The sequence below is a fragment of the Rattus norvegicus genome, chromosome 10 (assembly GCF_021556685.1).
Source record: "Rattus norvegicus strain SHRSP/BbbUtx chromosome 10, alternate assembly SHRSP_T2T, whole genome shotgun sequence".
Lineage (NCBI taxonomy): Eukaryota > Metazoa > Chordata > Mammalia > Rodentia > Muridae > Rattus > Rattus norvegicus.
This window is the reverse complement of record NC_141543.1, coordinates 107,139,602-107,157,891: the sequence shown is the minus strand read 5'-3', so window position 1 is coordinate 107,157,891 and position 18,290 is coordinate 107,139,602. Positions and strand designations below refer to the sequence as shown.

General features: G+C 50.3%; 1 protein-coding gene and 1 non-coding gene across 3 annotated transcripts; one reads left to right on the top strand and one right to left on the bottom strand.

Annotated features, from left to right (window-relative positions):
- Nucleotides 1-86: 86 nt before the first annotated feature.
- Nucleotides 87-18,095, top strand: Gga3 (golgi associated, gamma adaptin ear containing, ARF binding protein 3). Of its 2 annotated transcripts, none has more exons than XM_087573281.1 (17): nucleotides 87-165; nucleotides 7,464-7,548; nucleotides 7,656-7,731; nucleotides 9,978-10,076; nucleotides 10,960-11,024; nucleotides 11,279-11,382; nucleotides 11,676-11,756; nucleotides 12,088-12,225; nucleotides 13,224-13,305; nucleotides 13,402-13,518; nucleotides 13,827-14,072; nucleotides 14,395-14,462; nucleotides 14,699-15,009; nucleotides 15,126-15,346; nucleotides 15,805-15,974; nucleotides 16,098-16,208; nucleotides 16,457-18,095. In XM_087573281.1, exons 5-17 carry the CDS (start codon nucleotides 11,009-11,011, stop codon nucleotides 16,565-16,567), a joined length of 1,776 nt encoding a protein of 591 aa, XP_087429407.1. In that variant the 5' UTR covers nucleotides 87-165; nucleotides 7,464-7,548; nucleotides 7,656-7,731; nucleotides 9,978-10,076; nucleotides 10,960-11,008; the 3' UTR covers nucleotides 16,568-18,095.
- On the bottom strand, nucleotides 2,309-2,419 carry LOC120095367 (U6 spliceosomal RNA). The gene has a single exon (XR_015632543.1). It is a non-coding gene; the product is annotated as a U6 spliceosomal RNA (small nuclear RNA).
- Nucleotides 18,096-18,290: the final 195 nt, after the last annotated feature.

The following is an 18,290-nucleotide window of genomic DNA, read 5'->3' as shown; positions in this document are numbered from 1 at the left end:
GTCTGGCGCGCCTGTCGACCGCAGCACTCAGCCCTCTCAGGCCCCCATGCGAACCCCGCCCCGGACCTGCTCGCGCAGAATCTCGCGAGGTTTGAGGGCGCAGTGCCGGACCGGGCGGCTGCAATATGGCGGAGGCGGAAGGGGAGAGCCTGGAATCCTGGCTGAGTGAGTATCCGGGGCCGCCTCTGCCTGACCTCCAACCACGGGCCGCCCTCCCTCCCTCCCTCCCTCCGCCCTCCGGGGCGGCGGCGCGGCGGCCTGTCGCTGTCGCAGTCCGCGTCGGGCGTCGCTTCGCCGCGAGCATCCTGCGTTCACACCCCTTAGCGAGCAGGGGCCCTTCCCTGATGCGTGTCCTCAAGCTCCCGCGAGTGACACCTGCAGCTCGCGATCCAGCAGGCCCGGGAAAGCGACACCCGCCCGGGTTCTTCGGGCTGACAGGCGGGCGCGTTGGGGGGTTGAGGTGGGACTGCTCCCAACCTATGCTCTGGAACTTTGTACCCGCAAAGCCCCAAGAATGGGAAAGCTCTAGATTTGGGCTGGTCCCTCTGGGAGTGTTGAGTGGTGCCACGCTCGCACACACACAGCCGGCAGCTTCAAGACTGTGACCATGAACTAGATAGACCCGATTTCCTCAGTCAGGATGCTTGAAGTGAGAATTATTTTCCAAAGCGCGACTACAGGGAACAGTTCCACATGGCTTGCTAAATATGTCTTGAAGGGACACACACACACACACACACACACACACACACACACACACACAAAATCATTTGAACGTGACAACTCGCTCTTGAGTAAATCAAAGAGCAGTGAATCTGTACAGATATGCTGCTGATAAGGTTTAACATTAGCAGGCAGTTCATATTGTTTATGTTTAGTAAAGGTTAACAAGTTAACTCTACTAAGTGCTAGTCCCCCGGGAGCCTCTTAAATGGAGACAGAAATTAGGTAAGATGCCTTTATAGAGAGAACCATGAGCTGAGGTCCTTGGCTGAACGCAGTTCCTCTTTGATGTTTGAATTTAGTTCCTAGCCACATGGCCTTCCTTAAGAAATATCCTTCAGGTGATTAAAATTAAGCTTTAAGGGGCGATACATCCCAAAAGAAAAGGAAGATTTACATCTGCAGTGTCTGATGTTTGCAGGCAGGCCACAGGGCCATATCCCTGTATGGAGCAGTTCTCTGAGGAGTACCCAGTGCTGCATGACAGGCATCATTTACCCAGGGAGCCATATCCAGTCAGCCGTGTAGTCCCAACTGTTGTGGGTGGTGAGCCTACAAAGGAACTCAACAATAATGATTCAAACCTGAGACCCTCTCTCTGAAAGTGAAGACCCTCTCTCTGAAAGTGGCTAGAGAGTGCCAGACTGTCCTGGAACGCTCTGTATAGACCAGGCTGGCCTCGAACTCAGACATCCTCCTGCCTCTGCCTCCCCAGTGCTAGGATTAAAAGTTTACACCACTGGGCCTGGCTTCCGATCCCCTTCTTGAAAGATGAAAATAATTAAAATTGTAGACCAAGTATCTCACCTAAGGGAACAGGTTCTGTTGCCACAAATCAAGGGGGACATTCTGACTCCGCTCACCGTTTCCCTAGAACTGTGCAGCTGGGATAGAGCCAGTGCAGAACTGATTCACTGCACAGATGGTAACAGGGAAACTGGAGTAATTTACATGACCTAAGCTGCACTAAGTAGGGTTGACTTAGTTGTTTTGTTTTTTGTGAGACAGTCTCAGGAAGCCGAGGCTGGCCTCAAACCCCTGCTCTTTCTGCTCTATCTGGAACTGCTGGGATTTCAGATGTTCAGTTCTTCTGACTGGACAGTGTGACTGGTACCAATCCAGAGGACCAGTCAGTGCCATCTCAGTGAAGGTCCTTGTCACCTACGGTTTGCCTGAATAACTGCAGCAGCCTGTCCTTGGTCTCCCAGGAGAGCAGTTGCAAGTTATCACCATTCCAGGGCTGCCAAGCCTGCGGCCTCTTCCAGCCTGGCCATTCCCTGCTGTTTCTTTGCTGGCCTTCTGGTGTTCTCATTAACCCTGAAGCCCTTCTCCCCTTGCTTAGTTATAGGCTTCAAACCTTCAGAATATTCTTCCTTACAGATCATCTCTTGATGACTTCCGCCCTCTCTTTGGGACTCTTGGCATATTCAGCCAGTGTGTATTAAGTATTGAGAAGTTATCTTAGCCAGGCATAGTGGTGCACACCTTTAACCTAGCACTCGGAAGGCAGAGGCAGGCAGAGCTCTAGCCTGGTCTACAGAGTGAGTTGCAAGACAGCCAGGGCTACACAGTGAAACGCTGTCTGAAAAAGGGGGCTGGGCAGCATTTCATGAATTTGAGTGTCATTTTTGCAAAGGGGCCATGCTGGTCTTTTCTGTATCATTCCAGTTTTAGTGTGTGGGCTGCTGGAATGCACACAGAACAACAAAGTTTAAATACTTGTTCTGTGGTGGACTTCTTAACATGTGCAAGGCACTGGTTCCATGCCAGCATTACAAACAGAAATGAAGTGAAAAGGCCCAGGAAATTCAAGCAGTCTTTGCCTTAGTTGGATGGATGTGCTGTGAGAACGGACAGAAACTGAGGTGGGGAGATTCTAGGTGGCTGCCTAAGTACTGAAGTGCAGGGTTCCTTAGGTAACCAGGGAAGGGGAAGACAGCATCAAGCTAGTGGCACGTTAGGGCCTCTGAGACATTGGGCCTTTTAAGTGTTAGCAGTTAGCAGGCTCCCATTCCTCTTACACCCAGTGAAACCATCCTGTTAGAAGGACTGGAAGCAGGACTTGACCTAGAATGAAGAGAGTCAGCCAAGTGTGGTTGGTGGCTCACATCTGTTCTCCCAGCACTTGGAGGGTGAGACAGGCGCATCTCTCCAGATCGAGGCCAGCTGGGATACATAGAGAGTTAGTGCCATTAAGGGTTTCAGGGTGAGACCATTTCCAAAAGCAGACAAACCAAACAGCATAGGCAAGATGGCTGAGTAAGTGTGCTTCCTCTGCCAGCCTGGCTACACTTGAGTTCATCCACTAGAACCATGTAAATGTGTAGGAGAGAGGCGCCCTGGGTGTGCTGTGGCATCCATGTGCTTTCCAGTCAGATGTCATGTGATACGATACGAGAGAAGAGGTGGGAAGTGGGTTAGAGGAGAAGTTCGGGGAGGGCGTGACTGAGAAAGATCCATGAGGAGACTCGGGTTTGGAAAGGACTCCAGAGGCTCAGCAGGTCACGTGCTGCTGAGCCCTAGGACCTGAGTTGATCCTGGGGAACCACAAGGTGGAAAGAGAACCAGTTTCCTCAAGTTGTCGTTTAACCTTCCCATTTGTGACATCGCCCCTTCCACCCCTTCCCACATAGAACAGTAAGTGAGTATGTACTGAAGATCGAAGGTGTGGGTGAGCTCTGGATGCGTAAGGAAAGCGAAGGGCAGCAGTAAGGCTTAGACCTGGGGCTGGGAGCGGACACAAAGGTGTACGGAAAGGGGAAGTGAGTAAGGAGAAGTGAGGGTTCTCAGGCCTTTGTATCAAAGTGACATAGTGACAGTCTTACCGAGGAGCCGATTTCTTCCTCACGCTCACACAGAAACACAACTTCTCAGAGGCCTGAGACTGTTTCGTACTCTGGCTTCAGTGTCTTATTTTTGAGATAGGTGGAGCTTAAAGCTCCTCAGACACTGCAGTAGTTACAGCATTCATTCCCCACGGGTCTCTTCCCGCACTTTGGAGGCAGAGGCAACTGGAAGTCTGTGGGTTTGAGGCCAGCTGGTCTACAGACACAGAGCTAGTTCCAGGACAGTCATGGCTGTCCAAAACACCCTGACAAAAAGCAAAGCAGGAGCAAGGAAGGTTGTCCTTAACTTTCCCTTGCTGTGCCCTTGGGTCTGCTTACTCTCAGTCATCGCTGTGTGTAGCCTGAAACCTCGGAGGCCCAAGCCATGAGGAGCTAGTAGTCAAGGCTGATTATTTTTGTCCTCGTCTTCTGACGTACTGTAGAAATGGAGGCTACCAGTGGTTAAGCAGTAGAGGAGGGCAAGCAGTCTGGAGGGATGGAAACAGCAGAGAATGAGGCTCCACCAGAGACTCAAAATAGACAAACTGAGTCAGAGCAGGACCCAGACGGGTGGTTCAGGGCTAGGTTTGCAAGAGACAACTCCATTGTTGCTGTCCTCTGTGAGATGAGGGAGGACCTGGAGACGTGGAGTGGGTGGAAGTGCTGGGCACTGGGACAGCTAGAGTCACCTGTACCACCCTCAGGAGTTGTAGTTGCTGTGGGGGTTAGTTGTGCCATGTGAGCTGCAGACACTGAGAAGTGGCACTGTGTCTGCCCCGATGCATTTGGTGCCCCGTGCAGGCAGCGTTCCCGCACACAGGGAAAGGTAGGGGAAGTGCTGTAAGAAGCTGAGCAAGCTTGGGAAGAGTTTCCATTGCAGCGTGTTTTGTGGAAAGAGTACTTTTTTGTTACTGTTGGGACGATTGTTTCCCATTGTGCACAGTGTAAGTTTTGTGTCAGTGAAGGAGAAAAGCACTGGGTGTGGGGCAGGTTTCTCCTGGTCCTACTTTTGAGTCCTCTTGGTGTTACATGGAAACTTGAAGCATCCCAAATGATAGGGATTAGCAGCTGCTGCTGCTGCTTCCTCTTCCTCCTCTTCTTCCTCCTCCTCCTTCTCCCCTTCCTTCCTTCTTTCCTCTTTCTTTCTCTCTGTTGTTGTTGTTTGATTTTTGGAACAACATCTGTAGCCCCAGTTGTCCAGGAACTTGATTTGTAGATCAAGCTGCTTTGAACTGCAGCGATCCCTCCGCCCTGTCCTAAGCGCTGGAATGAAAGGTGTGTGCCACCTCACCCAGCAGCTGCTCAACTATTTCTTGACAAATGGACACTGCTGAATAAAATAATCCGTCTTCTTTTTTGGTTGCTTTTTTGTTTTTTTGAAGAGAGTTTCTTTGTAGATGTGGCTGTCCTGGAACTTACTTTGTAGACCAAGTAAACTCACCCATCTGCAATGGGATTTGATGCCTCTTCTGGTGTGTCTGAGGACAGCTGCAGTGCACTCACATACTAAACTGAATAAATCTTTTTTAAAAATTGTGAAACAAGGGGCTGGGGATTTAGCTCCGTGGTAGAGCGCTTACCTAAGAAGCACAAGGCCCTGGGTTCGGTCCCCAGCTCCAAAAAAAAGAACCAAAAAAAAAAAAATTGTGAAACAAGGTTTTGTTGCCTAGGTTAACCTTAAAATTTTCTCTGTAGCCTAGGCTAGCCTTGAACTTTTAGGCCTCCTGCTTCCACTTCTCCACCAGTTTGGCCTATGCTACCAGGCCCAAACTAAGTAGTGGGGTTTTTTTTGTTTGTTTGTTTTGTTTCATTTTGTTTTGTTTTCCCAGACATATTTCTCTGTGTAGCCCTGGCTGTCCTGGAACTCACTCTGTAGACTAGGCTGGCCTCTAACTCACAGAGATCTACTTGTCTCTGCCTCCCATGCTGGGGTTAAAAGCATGCATAACCACTGCCTGCCCAAGTGGTGATTTTTTTAATATTTTTTTAAGATTTATTTATTTATTTTATGTAAGTACACCGTATACTGTAGTTGTCTTAAGACACACCAGAAGAGGGCATCAGCTCCCATTACAGACAGTTATGAGCCATCATGTGGTTGCTGGGAATTGAACTCAGGACCTCTGGAAGAGCAGTCAGTGCTCTTAATCGCTAAGTGGTCTCTCTAACCCTCAAATGGTGACTTTTAAAGTTAAGAAAACACAGGTTGGGGGGTTGGGGATTTAGCTCAGTGGTAGAGCGCTTGCCTAGGAAGTGCAAGGCCCTGGGTTCGGTCCCCAGCTCCGAAAAAAAGAGCCAAAAAAAAAAAAAAAAAAAAAAGAAAACACAGGTTGGTATGGTGATGCATACCTACATCTTAGTGCTTGAGACTCCAAGGTAGAAGGATCATAGTTCCAAACCTGTCTGGGCTGTAGTATGAGGGTGGAGATGAGGTGGCTCAGGCAGGAAAGATGCTTGCCACCAAGTCTAGATTGATTTTCACACTCATATGATAAAGAGAATCGGTTCCTGTAGGTTGTCCTTGGACTTCCATTTTCACATCACTGGAGCCCCACCGCCATCCCCCAAATAAATCAATGTAAAGAAGAAAACAGCCACATTTAGAACCAAAATCCAGAAACTTAGGGGGTTAGCCCGTATAGTGGTCGCAGGTCTGTCACCACAGAGGATTGAGGCTGTCTGGAGAAGGCTTGTGCCTCAGGCTTTCCTTTTTGTCAGAGCCTGAAGCCTTGAACAGCAAGCAGCAGGATTGGATTTGTAGCAGACCAGAAGCCATTTTGCCTCTCAGCTGGGCCGCCCTCCAGCACAGGTGCCAGAGTAACAGAGACAGCCAGAGACAGCCAGAACAAATGTAGCGGGGCTTTGCCTTCCTCCCAGGACTTGCGCTCCTCAGGACGCGCTCAGCAGTTGTCTGCACTGAAGGCCGTGTACTGAGGCTGCCGAAATCACTGCTCAGAGCTGTAGCTGCGCAGGGGGCGTCTGCGCAAGGTCGGGAGAGGTTCACTGGGGCATGTGTAGAGGGTCCTGTGCAACTTTAAAGAGGGCTGGAGAGACCGCTCAGCGGTTAAGAGCACCGACTGCTCTTCCAGAGGCCCTGAGTTCAATTCCCAGCAACCACATGGTGGCTCACAACCATCTGTAAAGAGATCCGATGCCCTCTTCTGGTGTATCTGAAGAAAGCTACAGTGGACTTATATATAATAAATGAATACATCTTTAAAAAAAAAAATCTTTAAAGAATTAAGAAAGATTTGACCCTGAGAATCTTTGTGAAGGCCTGTAGAAAATACTCATTTTTAATTCATTTTTGCCCTAATTTAGCCTCTTAGCTCTCAGGAGACACTAGATAGTAGTTGCTCTTGCTGACCACCCAGCTCCATTTGTTAGCAGTGGCTATGTAGTAAAATGTGCATGTTTCTTGAAGTGTTGTAGCCACCTGAGGCCTTTTTTTTTTTTTTAAGTAAAACTTTAAAGCAGCATATTTGCTTAAATTTACATATATGAGTACACTGTAGCTGTCCTCAGACACACCAGAAGAGGGCATCCGATCCCATTACAAATGGTTGTGAGTCCATGGGAATTGAACTCAGGACCTCTGGAAGAGCAGTTAGTGCTCTTAACCACTGAGCCATCACCAACCAGTCATTGAGAATTCTGATCATTCAAGTTTGTGTTTGTCCTTTGGATCCCGATCTACTCTAACCTCCATGAGGTGTTTTTCTTTTTTATTGAAACTTCCAAAAAATATTGGGCAGACAACAAGATTTGTATTCACTGTCTGACTGAATTCTGGAAATATTCTTATGAAACAGATTTGTAAGCAAAATTTTGTTTAAAGATTGTGGAGATAGATATCCTTGTGTTATGAGTTGCTCTTTTAATGTAAGTCAGTTGTCCTTTGTGTTTTGTTCTAAGATAAAGCTACCAATCCTTCCAACCGCCAGGAAGACTGGGAATACATCATTGGCTTCTGTGATCAGATCAACAAAGAGCTTGAAGGGTGAGTCCCAGAGAGGAGATGGGGAGAGGGAGACAGAGAACTGGCTAAGAAACTCTGGCCACTTGACTCTCTGTCCACAGACTGACTGTAGTGTGCTTGTCTACTAGGCCCCAGATTGCTGTGCGACTCCTGGCTCACAAGATCCAGTCTCCACAGGAATGGGAGGCAGTGCAGGCCCTCACGGTAGGTCTTTGTCTCACACACATATTAGGCCATTGGTAGTAACCAGACCCATGTGCAGAGTTCAGTAGGAAGTCCCTGTATAAGTTGGGTGCATCTTGAGCATTGCAGTCAGCCAGTCCACCAGTACTCACGCTGGAGAGCTAGCATGGAGCCTGTACAGGTCCCTGAGGGCGCCAGTGCGGTGCTCAGAGAGGACCTAGGTGGTCTTGACGCTTCAGTTGTGGTGAATCCAGTGTGTTGTAGAGCTGGGAGCACTGCTTGTTCTGTGAAGAGGCTATGCTGACAGTCACAGCCACAAGGGCAGAGGTAAGGATTTGTTCAGACGGTGAAAGGAACATTCAAGTGCTTCCTTGCTCCTCAGACAACAGCCAAGTGCAGAGGACTCCAGCATCTTTTCTGAGCCTGATTTCATGTGGGTCCTGGAGACACAGAAGAGCAGGGGGCTCAGAGGCCAGGTGCACTGCTCCTCCACTGTGGAGCCAGGACCTCTAAAACGGTGATGTTTTTTCCCCCAGAGGCATCAAGGCCCGTTGGTTGTTTTTGGTTTTGTTTTTTTGTTTTTTGTTTTTTTTTTTTTTTTTTGGTTCTTTTTTTCGGAGCTGGGGACCGAACCCAGGGCCTTGCGCTTCCTAGGTAAGCGCTCTACCACTGAGCTAAATCCCCAGCCCCTGGTTTTGTTTTTTTAAATTTGGGTCTCCCCCCCCCTTTTTTGGGGCTTTCCATCCTTCTGTCTCCATCTTTAAAGTATTAATACTACATGCATGTGCTACCATAGCTGGCTTGCAGGGGCCAGTTTTGGTCTCCAGAAGACAATCGTGTCTAGAGATGCTTTTATTGTTGGGGATGGTGTGACAGTGGCGACCAGAGAGTAGGAGCCAGTGATGCAGCTAAATATCCTTGACCATACAGGAGAGCCTCCCAGCAAAGAGGGGCCGGGCTGAAATCTCCACCAGTTGAACCTTGCTTTAAAGGAACCAAGTGTTGGAAGTTGGGGAAGATGTTTCATGGTTAGAGCACTAGCCACCCTTCCAGAGGACCTGGGTTCAATTCCCAGTACCCACATGGAGGGATTCCCAGAAACACATGGAGGTGTGAACCATCATTCATTGCTTTATCCACTCTTGTTTGTTTGTTTGTTTGTTTGTTTGTTTATAGTTTCTTGACAATGTTAAGACTATGTGTCTTAACAGCCCTGGCTGTCCTAGAACCCACTTTATAGATCGGGCTAGAACTCTGCCTCCTAAGTGCTGGGATTAGAGATGTGTGCCGCCATGCCTGGCATCACAACCGTCATTAACTCAAATATAGGGTATCCCATGTTCTCTTCTGGGTTCTTCCAGCACTGCATGCATGTGGTCTACAGATATGCAGACAAACAAACACACCTATGCACATATAGAAAAATCTTTCCTATATAGGTGTGTTTATTTTGAAAAAAAGGAAGGAGCCGCTGGGCTTGCTAACACATGCTTTTTGTCTCGGCACATGGAATCTCTCACTTAATCCCATGTACACAGTACACAGAGACAGGCTGGGGATTGGGGATTTACCTCAGTGGTAGAGCACTTGCCTAGGAAGCGCAAGGCCCTGGGTTCGGTCCCCAGCTCCGGAAAAAAAAGAAAAAAAAGAAAAAAAAAAGGTGGACTTCATCCCAGGAAGGGTGTCTGAGGTTAACCTGGCACCGGAATGCGACACACACACACACACACACACACACACACACACACACACTCAATTCATATCTAAACACTGCTGTGTGCAAACTGAATGCACGATGGGGCCCTAAGCAGCATAAGAACAAAAGGAAGCAAGAGAAATGTCCCGTCATCTAAACAAAAACAATGGATTTAGATGTCTCCTACACCTGTAGAAGTGTCAATTTGTAGAAAGGACTCAGGACCATTCTGGGAGTCGGAGGAACTTTCTCTTTAGACTTTGGTTTGCCTCCTAAGGTTCCAAGACAGTATCTTTGTAGAAGACCCCTTCCAGGCCTGGCAGCAAAATTCCTGGTGTCTGGGACTCAGCAGTTTCTACTCTAACCTTGGTATAGCCGTCTCTATGGAACTGCCATTAAAAGGAGTGGCTGTGGTTGAATGGTTCTGTGGTTTAACCTCCTTTCTCCAGGGGAGTGCACCATTTCTCATGACGAATCCCTTCACCTGGGACTGGATTCGTAATACTTGGTAGGGACCACGGTCTTGTTTCATGGCCCCCCCGTCAGGAACTGTCTCTCTCTGGCTGTGCAGGTGCTGGAGGCGTGTATGAAGAATTGCGGCAGGAGACTTCATAATGAAGTGGGAAAGTTCCGATTTTTGAATGAATTAATCAAAGTCGTCTCTCCAAAGGTCAGTTGGTAGCAGTTTCTGATGTTCCCTTTCCATCTCTCATTCTGTCTTTTCTGCTCCATTAACATCTCCATAGAGCTGACCCTGTGTGGCCCTGCACTTGTAAAGCTGGTTCCTAGAGGTGGGAAGGGCTGATCAGGCTGAGGTCTGAGCTGCTTGGGTTATCGCCCAGCCCGACTGAGTGTGCCCAGGGAGAGTGTGGGCAGCTGTACTCCGTGTTCCTAGCCTGTGTCAGCTACAGGCTTTTGTTTATTTGCTCTGCTGGCCAGAGTCAGATGAATAGCTTTAGACAGAGGGAAGCAGTTCTTACAGTGGCATTCTCAGAAGGTTCTTAAAGAAAATGTGCTTGGGGTTGGGGATTTAGCTCAGTGGTAGAGCACTTGCCTAGCAAGCACAAGGCCCTGGGTTCGGTCCCCAGCTCCGAAAAAAAGAAAAAAAAGAAAAGAAAAGAAAAGAAAATGTGCTTATGGGGCTAGAGACATGGCTGGGGAGGCTAAAGTACTTGCTACAGCTCTGATGGGATCCGGTACCAACTTTGAGCCTCTGTAGGCACCCACAATATACGGCGGACACTTACATAAATAAAAATAAATCTTACATTCCCTTTTTTTAATGTCTTGGGCAGGGCAGCTTCTGCATGGAAGCACAGGGATATGGCCGTTTTGACTGCAGACTCTGTCACTCCCTCCCCTGCTCTATCACACTGTGGGGTGTGCGGGGTTTTTTGTGTAGCTGGTGAACTGGAATGGGGGGAGCACGCTGTGAAGAAAGCGATCTTCCTCACTGTCTCAGATATTAGACTCTTCCTTCATTTTACCTCCTAGTACTTGGGAGACAGGGTGTCTGAAAAGGTGAAGGCTAAGGTCATCGAGTTGCTTTTTAGCTGGACACTGGCCTTGCCGGAAGAAGCAAAGATCAAAGACGCCTACCATATGTTGAAGAGACAAGGTATGTGTTTACCTCTCCATTAACCTCGGGGTGGCAATGAAGGTGGAAAGGTGAGGGAAGAATGGGAGTCTTTGGGTCTTGTCAAGGTCTTCTCCTGTAGAATGGATTTGTTGTGAGGGCTCAGCTGGGGTTCTGGTGGGTTAGGGTGAGAGCAGCCTGCTCTTTTTTCCTGCTCACCATTGGGATTTTGCCCTTGTGTGAAGGACAAGGTGACCATTGCCTGAGCACATGCTCTGTCATTTGTGTCTCCTCAGGCATAGTGCAGTCGGACCCCCCTATCCCCATGGACAGAACACTGATCCCCTCTCCTCCACCTCGTCCCAAAAACCCTGTTTTTGATGATGAGGAAAAATCCAAGGTAAAGTGCATCTTGGACCTGGAGTCTTTAGATGAGCAGTCGCAGGAGGAATGTGTGGGGAGGACAGCAGAGGGTGGATACCTTCTGTCTTCAGCTTCTGAGGCAGTCTCTCACTCCAGCCTAAGCTGGCCTTGCACTAGACAGCTTCCTACCTCAGTCACCAGAGCGGTGTCTTGTGGGCATGAGCCGCTCTACCGCGTGTGAAGTGGGGCTTGCTTGGCATTGCAGTCCTTCTGGTGCAGTGGGGCTGGGTGTGTGCTGCCTTCCCTCACTGGAGACACTCGCTCTTCCAGCTCTTAGCCAAGCTGCTGAGAAGCAAGAACCCAGATGACTTACAAGAAGCCAACCAACTCATCAAGTCCATGGTGAAGGAAGTGAGTGGGCTGGGGGCACAGAAGTCCTTCCCCGGACATCTTAGGCCCATCTCGTTCACCCTGCACCAGCCCCGAGCTGGAGCGAGTTTAGGACAAGCCTGTGTTCCCTATGGGAGAAAGCAGAGAGTGCTGGGTGGCCGTGGGAGTTGGGGGTGTCACTCTAAAACAGCTTGTGCTCAGTCTGAGGCCTGGAGACCTAGGAAACACGCTAAGCTGTACTCTGGGGCTTGGCCTCTGCCTTGTGCTGTCGGGGAAGGAATGAACCCTGCCTGGTTGGTGAAAGACAAGCTAGGTGAACTTGCTTTTTACTGCACCCTCTTGGCTGAGGCAGGATGAGGCGCGCATCCAGAAAGTGACCAAGCGCCTACACACGTTGGAGGAAGTTAACAACAATGTCAAGCTGCTCCATGAGATGCTTCTTCACTACAGCCAAGAGTTCTCATCAGAGGCCGACAAAGAGCTCATGAAGGTGAGCTGCTGGGAGCTCACTCACTGCTCAGACTGCTCTGCCCCTGGGGGTTGGGTCGGGTCCTGTCTGAGTGAGGACCTGCTTGCTTTGGGTGCTTGTAGCAGGAGAGTGAAGGCCGTGTCTGTTTACACAATTAGCATTCCACGTACAAATGCCACAAATGAAAAGACAGTAGTTTTTTTTTCCTTCTAGAAGCTTTATTTTATACAGCTGACACTCCTGGTGAGAGTGCTGCCTCTAACTCCAGATACAGTATGCTGGTAATGTCCTAGGTGCTCATTCCTTAAAGACAGGCTACTCTCTGCCTTTAAGCTTTGGGGACACCTTGATGGGAGACTTCCCTGAGCACCTGATGTTGACATTGTAGCTTAGGCTGTGACTTCTGAGACACACCCCCCTTTTTTTTACTTATTTTTCTGTCATACATTATATCCCTATTGCAATTTCTCCTCCCCCAGTCTCTCCCTCTACTCTTCCTCCCTTCTTTCAGACCTACTCCCCCACTTACTCCCCTTAGAAAAGAGCAGGCCTCCCAGGGACATCAGCCAAGTATGCTGTAACAGGCTAAGTAAGACCCGGCACATGTTCTCACATCAAGGCTGGAGAAGGCAACCCAACAGGAGGAAAAGCATTCCAGTGCAGGCAAGAGTCAGGGACAGGCTGTGCTCCCACTGTTAGGACTCCTACAAGAACACAAACGACACAGTCATAGCATACAGGAAGAGGGTGTAGGTCAGGCACATACAGGCTCGCCACCACAAGAACATGGCCCACAGAATCAACCGACTGAGGCATTTTACCTAGCGGTTGGTGTGGATGACTTGGGCATTGTTGTTTGGTAAATATTGAAGACACAAAGATGCATGCTCTGTTCCCGGCCCCATCCGTAACTCTGTGACCTGTGGGACATCCCACCATTTTCTGGGCATAACCATTGAACCGGATGACTTTTGAGACCCTCTTTGGTTGTGACTTTTATATCTGGGTCTGTCTCTCAGGAGCTCTTTGATCGTTGTGAGAATAAGAGACGGACATTATTTAAACTAGCCAGTGAGACAGAAGACAATGACAATAGTTTGGGTGAGTATGAGGGAGTAACGGTAAGGATAAGTAAAAAGTTTAGACGTGTGTAGAAGTCGTCACAGCCCACACAGTGAGGACTCTCTCTTACTGTAGGGGACATCCTGCAGGCCAGTGACAACCTGTCCAGGGTCATCAACTCTTACAAAACAATTATTGAAGGGCAGATCATCAATGGTGAGGTGACCACCTCAACCGTGCCTGACTCTGAAGGTAAATACTCTTGACTTCCATGCTGGGGCCCTCCAGACCAGCCACACGCATGTCCTGACCACTGAGCCACAAATGGTAATGCTCGAATTCCTGCGTGGACACAAGCCATTTCAGGTAGCACTTCCCAGAGCCAGGAGGTGTGCATGGAGGCTTCTTGCCTTCTCAAGCCTGGTTTCAGTCTCCCTGAAGAAATGCCCCTGAGTTGGGCCAGAAGGTAGAGCTTTAGCTATGCCCGGAGTCCTGCCTCTTGCTGCATGAACATTAGACTCACCGTGAGTGTTCTTGTTCTCTCATGTCGACCCATCCAGGAAATAGTCACTGCGGTAACCAAGGCGCCCTCATCGACCTTGCCGAGTTGGACACCCCCAGCAGCTCATCCCCAGTGTTGGCCCCAGCACCTGCCCCACCCACCTCAGGCATCCCTATCCTTCCCCCACCTCCCCAAACCTCCGGGCCTCCACGAAGCCGTTCATCCAGCCAGGCTGAGGCTCCCTCAGGGCCTGACAGCATGAACAATGCCCTCTCCTTGCTGGATGAGGAGCTCCTCTGTCTAGGTGCGTGCGAGCGTAGCATTGGGGGAACGCAGGTTTGTGCACCAGGCCTGGGTGGTCTCTGCTGTGCTTTATCAGTGCAGTTAACTCTGGAGGCCACCAGAGCCACCCTCCTGTGGATTGCAGGGTAAATGTGGCAGGCTCTGGCACAACTTCTCTCCTCTTTGTGGGAGGCCTTCAGTCATGCATGAAGGGTGCAGTCTAGCTGCAGGGGAACACTTTTTCCTTACAAGTAATGTCTCATCTTGTCAGATGACCGTTACTGAGGGATGGAAGGCTGCTACATCAGCCCAGAAACTCAATTGAGTTTTCTTTGTGTTCTTAGGCCTCAGTGACCCAGCCCCCACTGCTCCCAAAGAGTCAGCTGGAAATAGTCCATGGCACCTGTTCCAGGTAGAAGCAAAACTCCCCATCCCTTCTTAGGCTCTGCCTGTCTACCCTTGTGCTAGGACCAAGAGGAGCTTGTTGTGTTCTCTAGAATATGGTCTGCTGGAGCTGGGACATGCTGCCTCCAGGGCTGCCCCCCAACATTTAGTTCTGTGGGTCAGAAGGGCCAGGAGGGTGATGACCTCTTCCCTTTCTGCAGCCCCCTTCTGGGTCTTTGCTCACCTGATGTTTCTGTTGTGCAGAATGAACCATCATCAGATCTGGACTTCTTCAGTCCCAGGCTAGTGTCTGCAGCCTCCTGCCCCTCAGAGGGATCCCTGCTCCCTCCCCCAGTTTCTACCTCAAGTCTGTCCCAAGCTCCACTGCCTGCTGCCTTCCCAGCTCCTGTGGTCCCAGCGAGCGCAGTGACCCACAGCACTGGTTCCTTTACGTTCTCTTCTGGACCTGCCCCAGCCTTGGTTCCAAAGGCTGAGCCCGAAGGCCCAGAGTACCCCAGCTCCAGCATCTCACACCGCCTGGATGCCCTTGATCAGCTTCTGGAAGAGGCCAAAGTGTAAGGGATAGGAGAAGATGGCGGCTAGAAGCTAGTAGCCTGGGGTAGCTAGGGACTGGCCTTGGTTGAGGGGTTACTTAGTTCTAACCTCTCTGACATGCCTTCCTTGCCCCTAGGACTTCAGGCCTGGTGAAACCTGTTTCTTGCTTCTCTCCTGGGCCCACCGCCTCCCCACTGCTTCCTGCCTCTACCCCAGCCAGGCCTCTCCTGCCCTTCTCAACTGGGCCCGGAAGTCCTCTCTTCCAGTCGCCAGCCTTCCAGTCCCAAGGCAGCCCTCAGAAGGGCCCAGAGCTCTCCCTGGCTAGTGTCCATGTGCCCCTGGAATCGATCAAGCCTAGTAAGTGTTGGGACGGGCAGTCAGCCTCACAGCTGTGTGTGTGGGGGAGAATACAGCTCCCTTGTCGGTGACGAGCACAGCGCTGCAGGCCCCAGTGCTCAGTGTCACCAGTGGAGTCTGTCGACGCAGAAGTGCTTGGCATGAGTACAAGTACCCAAGGGGTCAGAGGCTGTCAGGCCTCCTGACACTGGAGTTACAGGCAGTTGTGAGCCAACCAGTATGGGTTCTGGGAACCTAATCCTCTGCTGAAAGACCAGTGCTCTTAACCACTGCCATTCATCTCTGCGACCCCTTGGCTTCCTGCAGCACTGTGTGACCTTGGTCCTCTCCAGTACTGCACAGGCCAACACTATTCAGCCATCCTGGCGTCTTCCATCCCGTTGGCTTTGGTAGCACCCCTGGGGCTCTGCAGGGCCGTGCTCTCCTACCACACTCACACGTGTAACACCTTCCTGCAGGCAGTGCCCTTCCCGTGACAGCCTATGATAAAAATGGCTTCCGCATCCTTTTCCACTTTGCTAAGGAGTGTCCGCCAGGACGGCCTGATGTGCTGGTGGTGGTGGTTTCCATGCTGAATACAGCTCCCTTGCCAGTCAAGAGTATAGTGCTACAGGCCGCAGTGCCCAAGGTATCTTTGTCTCCCTTCTCTTGAACCCACTGTGTTGACCACCTTTCAGTAGCCAGCAGGTGACAGTTGGTGTCGCAGACACCCGGAACATTCTCTTCAAAGGAGCTTCTTTTTTATCTTCAGTCAATGAAAGTGAAGTTGCAGCCACCCTCTGGGACAGAACTTTCTCCATTTAGTCCCATCCAGCCACCTGCAGCCATCACCCAGGTCATGCTGCTGGCCAATCCAATGAAGGTAAGCATGGAGAATGCACGATACCTACCTGGGGTGCCACTGCCCCAGGTTAGAGCACAGGGAGTACCCTCTGAGACTCTCAGGAAGTCTTACGGCCTGTAGCAGTAACCCCTTTCTTGTGGTGGTTAAGGGACTGAGCATGGGTGGACATGGTGATGCAAGATGCATCCCTCCAGCCATCATGAGTGTGACAGTGTCTTGCAGAGAGAACTCCTGGACTGATTCTCATTACAGCCCTCTTATTACAGGAAAAGGTACGGCTTCGGTATAAATTGACCTTTGCTCTGGGGGAGCAGCTGAGCACAGAGCTGGGTGAAGTGGACCAGTTTCCTCCTGTGGAGCAGTGGGGGAACCTATGACCCCAGCAAATGTTGCCATCTCTACTTGGAAGGCAGGCAGCCCGAGACAGGCTCTGGCTAGTCCAGCCGCTGTACACCCTGGACAGTGTTTATAGCTTGGTGTGGATCGGGGCCCTGGACACTTCTGTCAGGAACCAAGCTGCTGCTTTGGTCATCTCTTCCTGGGCCCCTAAAAGCACCTGTGTTATCTACCTGTGTGACTTGAAGTAGCCGTGCTGTGTGGGTGGGGAGTCCCCTGTGGCTTCACTGGCCACTCTGGGATGGTGGACTCTGGTCGCGGAGTAGGATTTCCCTTTATTACTGGCATTCCTTGATACCAGGAAGAGGGCTCTGAACAGTGCCTCTCCAACCCCTTCAAGAACTCCATCTTTACACCCTGAAGAGGCATGGCCGGGAGACTATACCTCCCGTGGTGGTCCATGGTTCTTTGTAGTGGGCGCTGCTGCTCCCTGGACTGAAGTGGGCAGCAGTGGCCCGGACAGTGGGAAATGTGGAGTGCTGTAGTCTTCACGTTCTGCAAGCAGCAGCATCCTGCAGTAGCTACTGAGTGAGTGACGTGCTTGTGCTTACAGTGGCTGGTTGTGTCCTATGGACATCGTAGCAGGACAGGGAACTTGGCCCGATAGGGACAGGAAGCAAAACACAAGTGCCAGTGTTTCCCTCCAGAAGCAGGTACTGTGGCTTTCTGGGAAAGGCATACCTCCTGCAGTGGGAATAGGCCATCCTACTCACTACCTCTTGCTTGGCATGAAATAAACTGCTGTGCTCCCCGTAAGCCTTTTAGGGGAAGACACCTCTTGCCACTCTGCATCTGCTTTCACTCCCTCTCCCCGCCACACGGAATGTGGTGTGGCAGCTATGGCTGGACCCAGTAAGTCTCAGGGTCACACATGTTGCACTAGACTTTTGTGTTCTTCTGTGCTGCACCCAAACACCCCTTTTCCTCAGCTAAAGAGGGGCACTGTCGGCGACATGTTGGGTCTGGAGGTGATGAGATGAGGCCTGTGCTTGAACTGATTACCAGACCCTATTGCTTCCACAGTGCTGGGCCTCAGCACCACCCCGCTGCTCCAGGCCAGAGACTCTTACGCTCATAGGGAACTGAGCAGGGAAAGGGTGGACAGCAGTCCATTGGGCTCCGCTGTCCGTTACCTTTAGGAAAAGAAAGGCGTCACAACTGTCTCCCGTTCTCACTGCATTTTTGGAGCATCCTTGTTCTCTACAGAGTTCGTCTGGCCTCCCTCCTAGCTACTGTCCTTAGCCAGCAGGTTTTATAGTTTCCTTAGGACAAGTCAAAAAAAAAAAAAAATCATTTTCACTGATGATGGAATAAATCAAGAGCTTTCCAGAGACTGGTTACTTCGGTTCTGGAACATCTGTGGGATTACTGTGTCATTACAGTCGTTACATACTTAAATTATGAGTGTTCTCGCGATTGCTGAGGTCACTGCTTCAGTCAACAGCTGTACTGGATGGACCACCTCCTGCCCTTGTTTTGCTGCATGTGAAATAAAACCATTTCACCCGGCTTGGCATCTTTCAATACAGAACACAGTGGCAGGGCACCATGTACGAATTCCAAACAGGTTTCTGAACCCTTTTGTTGAAAGAAGACAAACTAGATAGAGGGTGTTCCAAGGGCATTGGCTGAGTGGGCTAAGGCCTCCAGAAACAGCTGCTAACACCATTTGGGCAGGATTATTCCCCTTGTACCAGTCCTGTG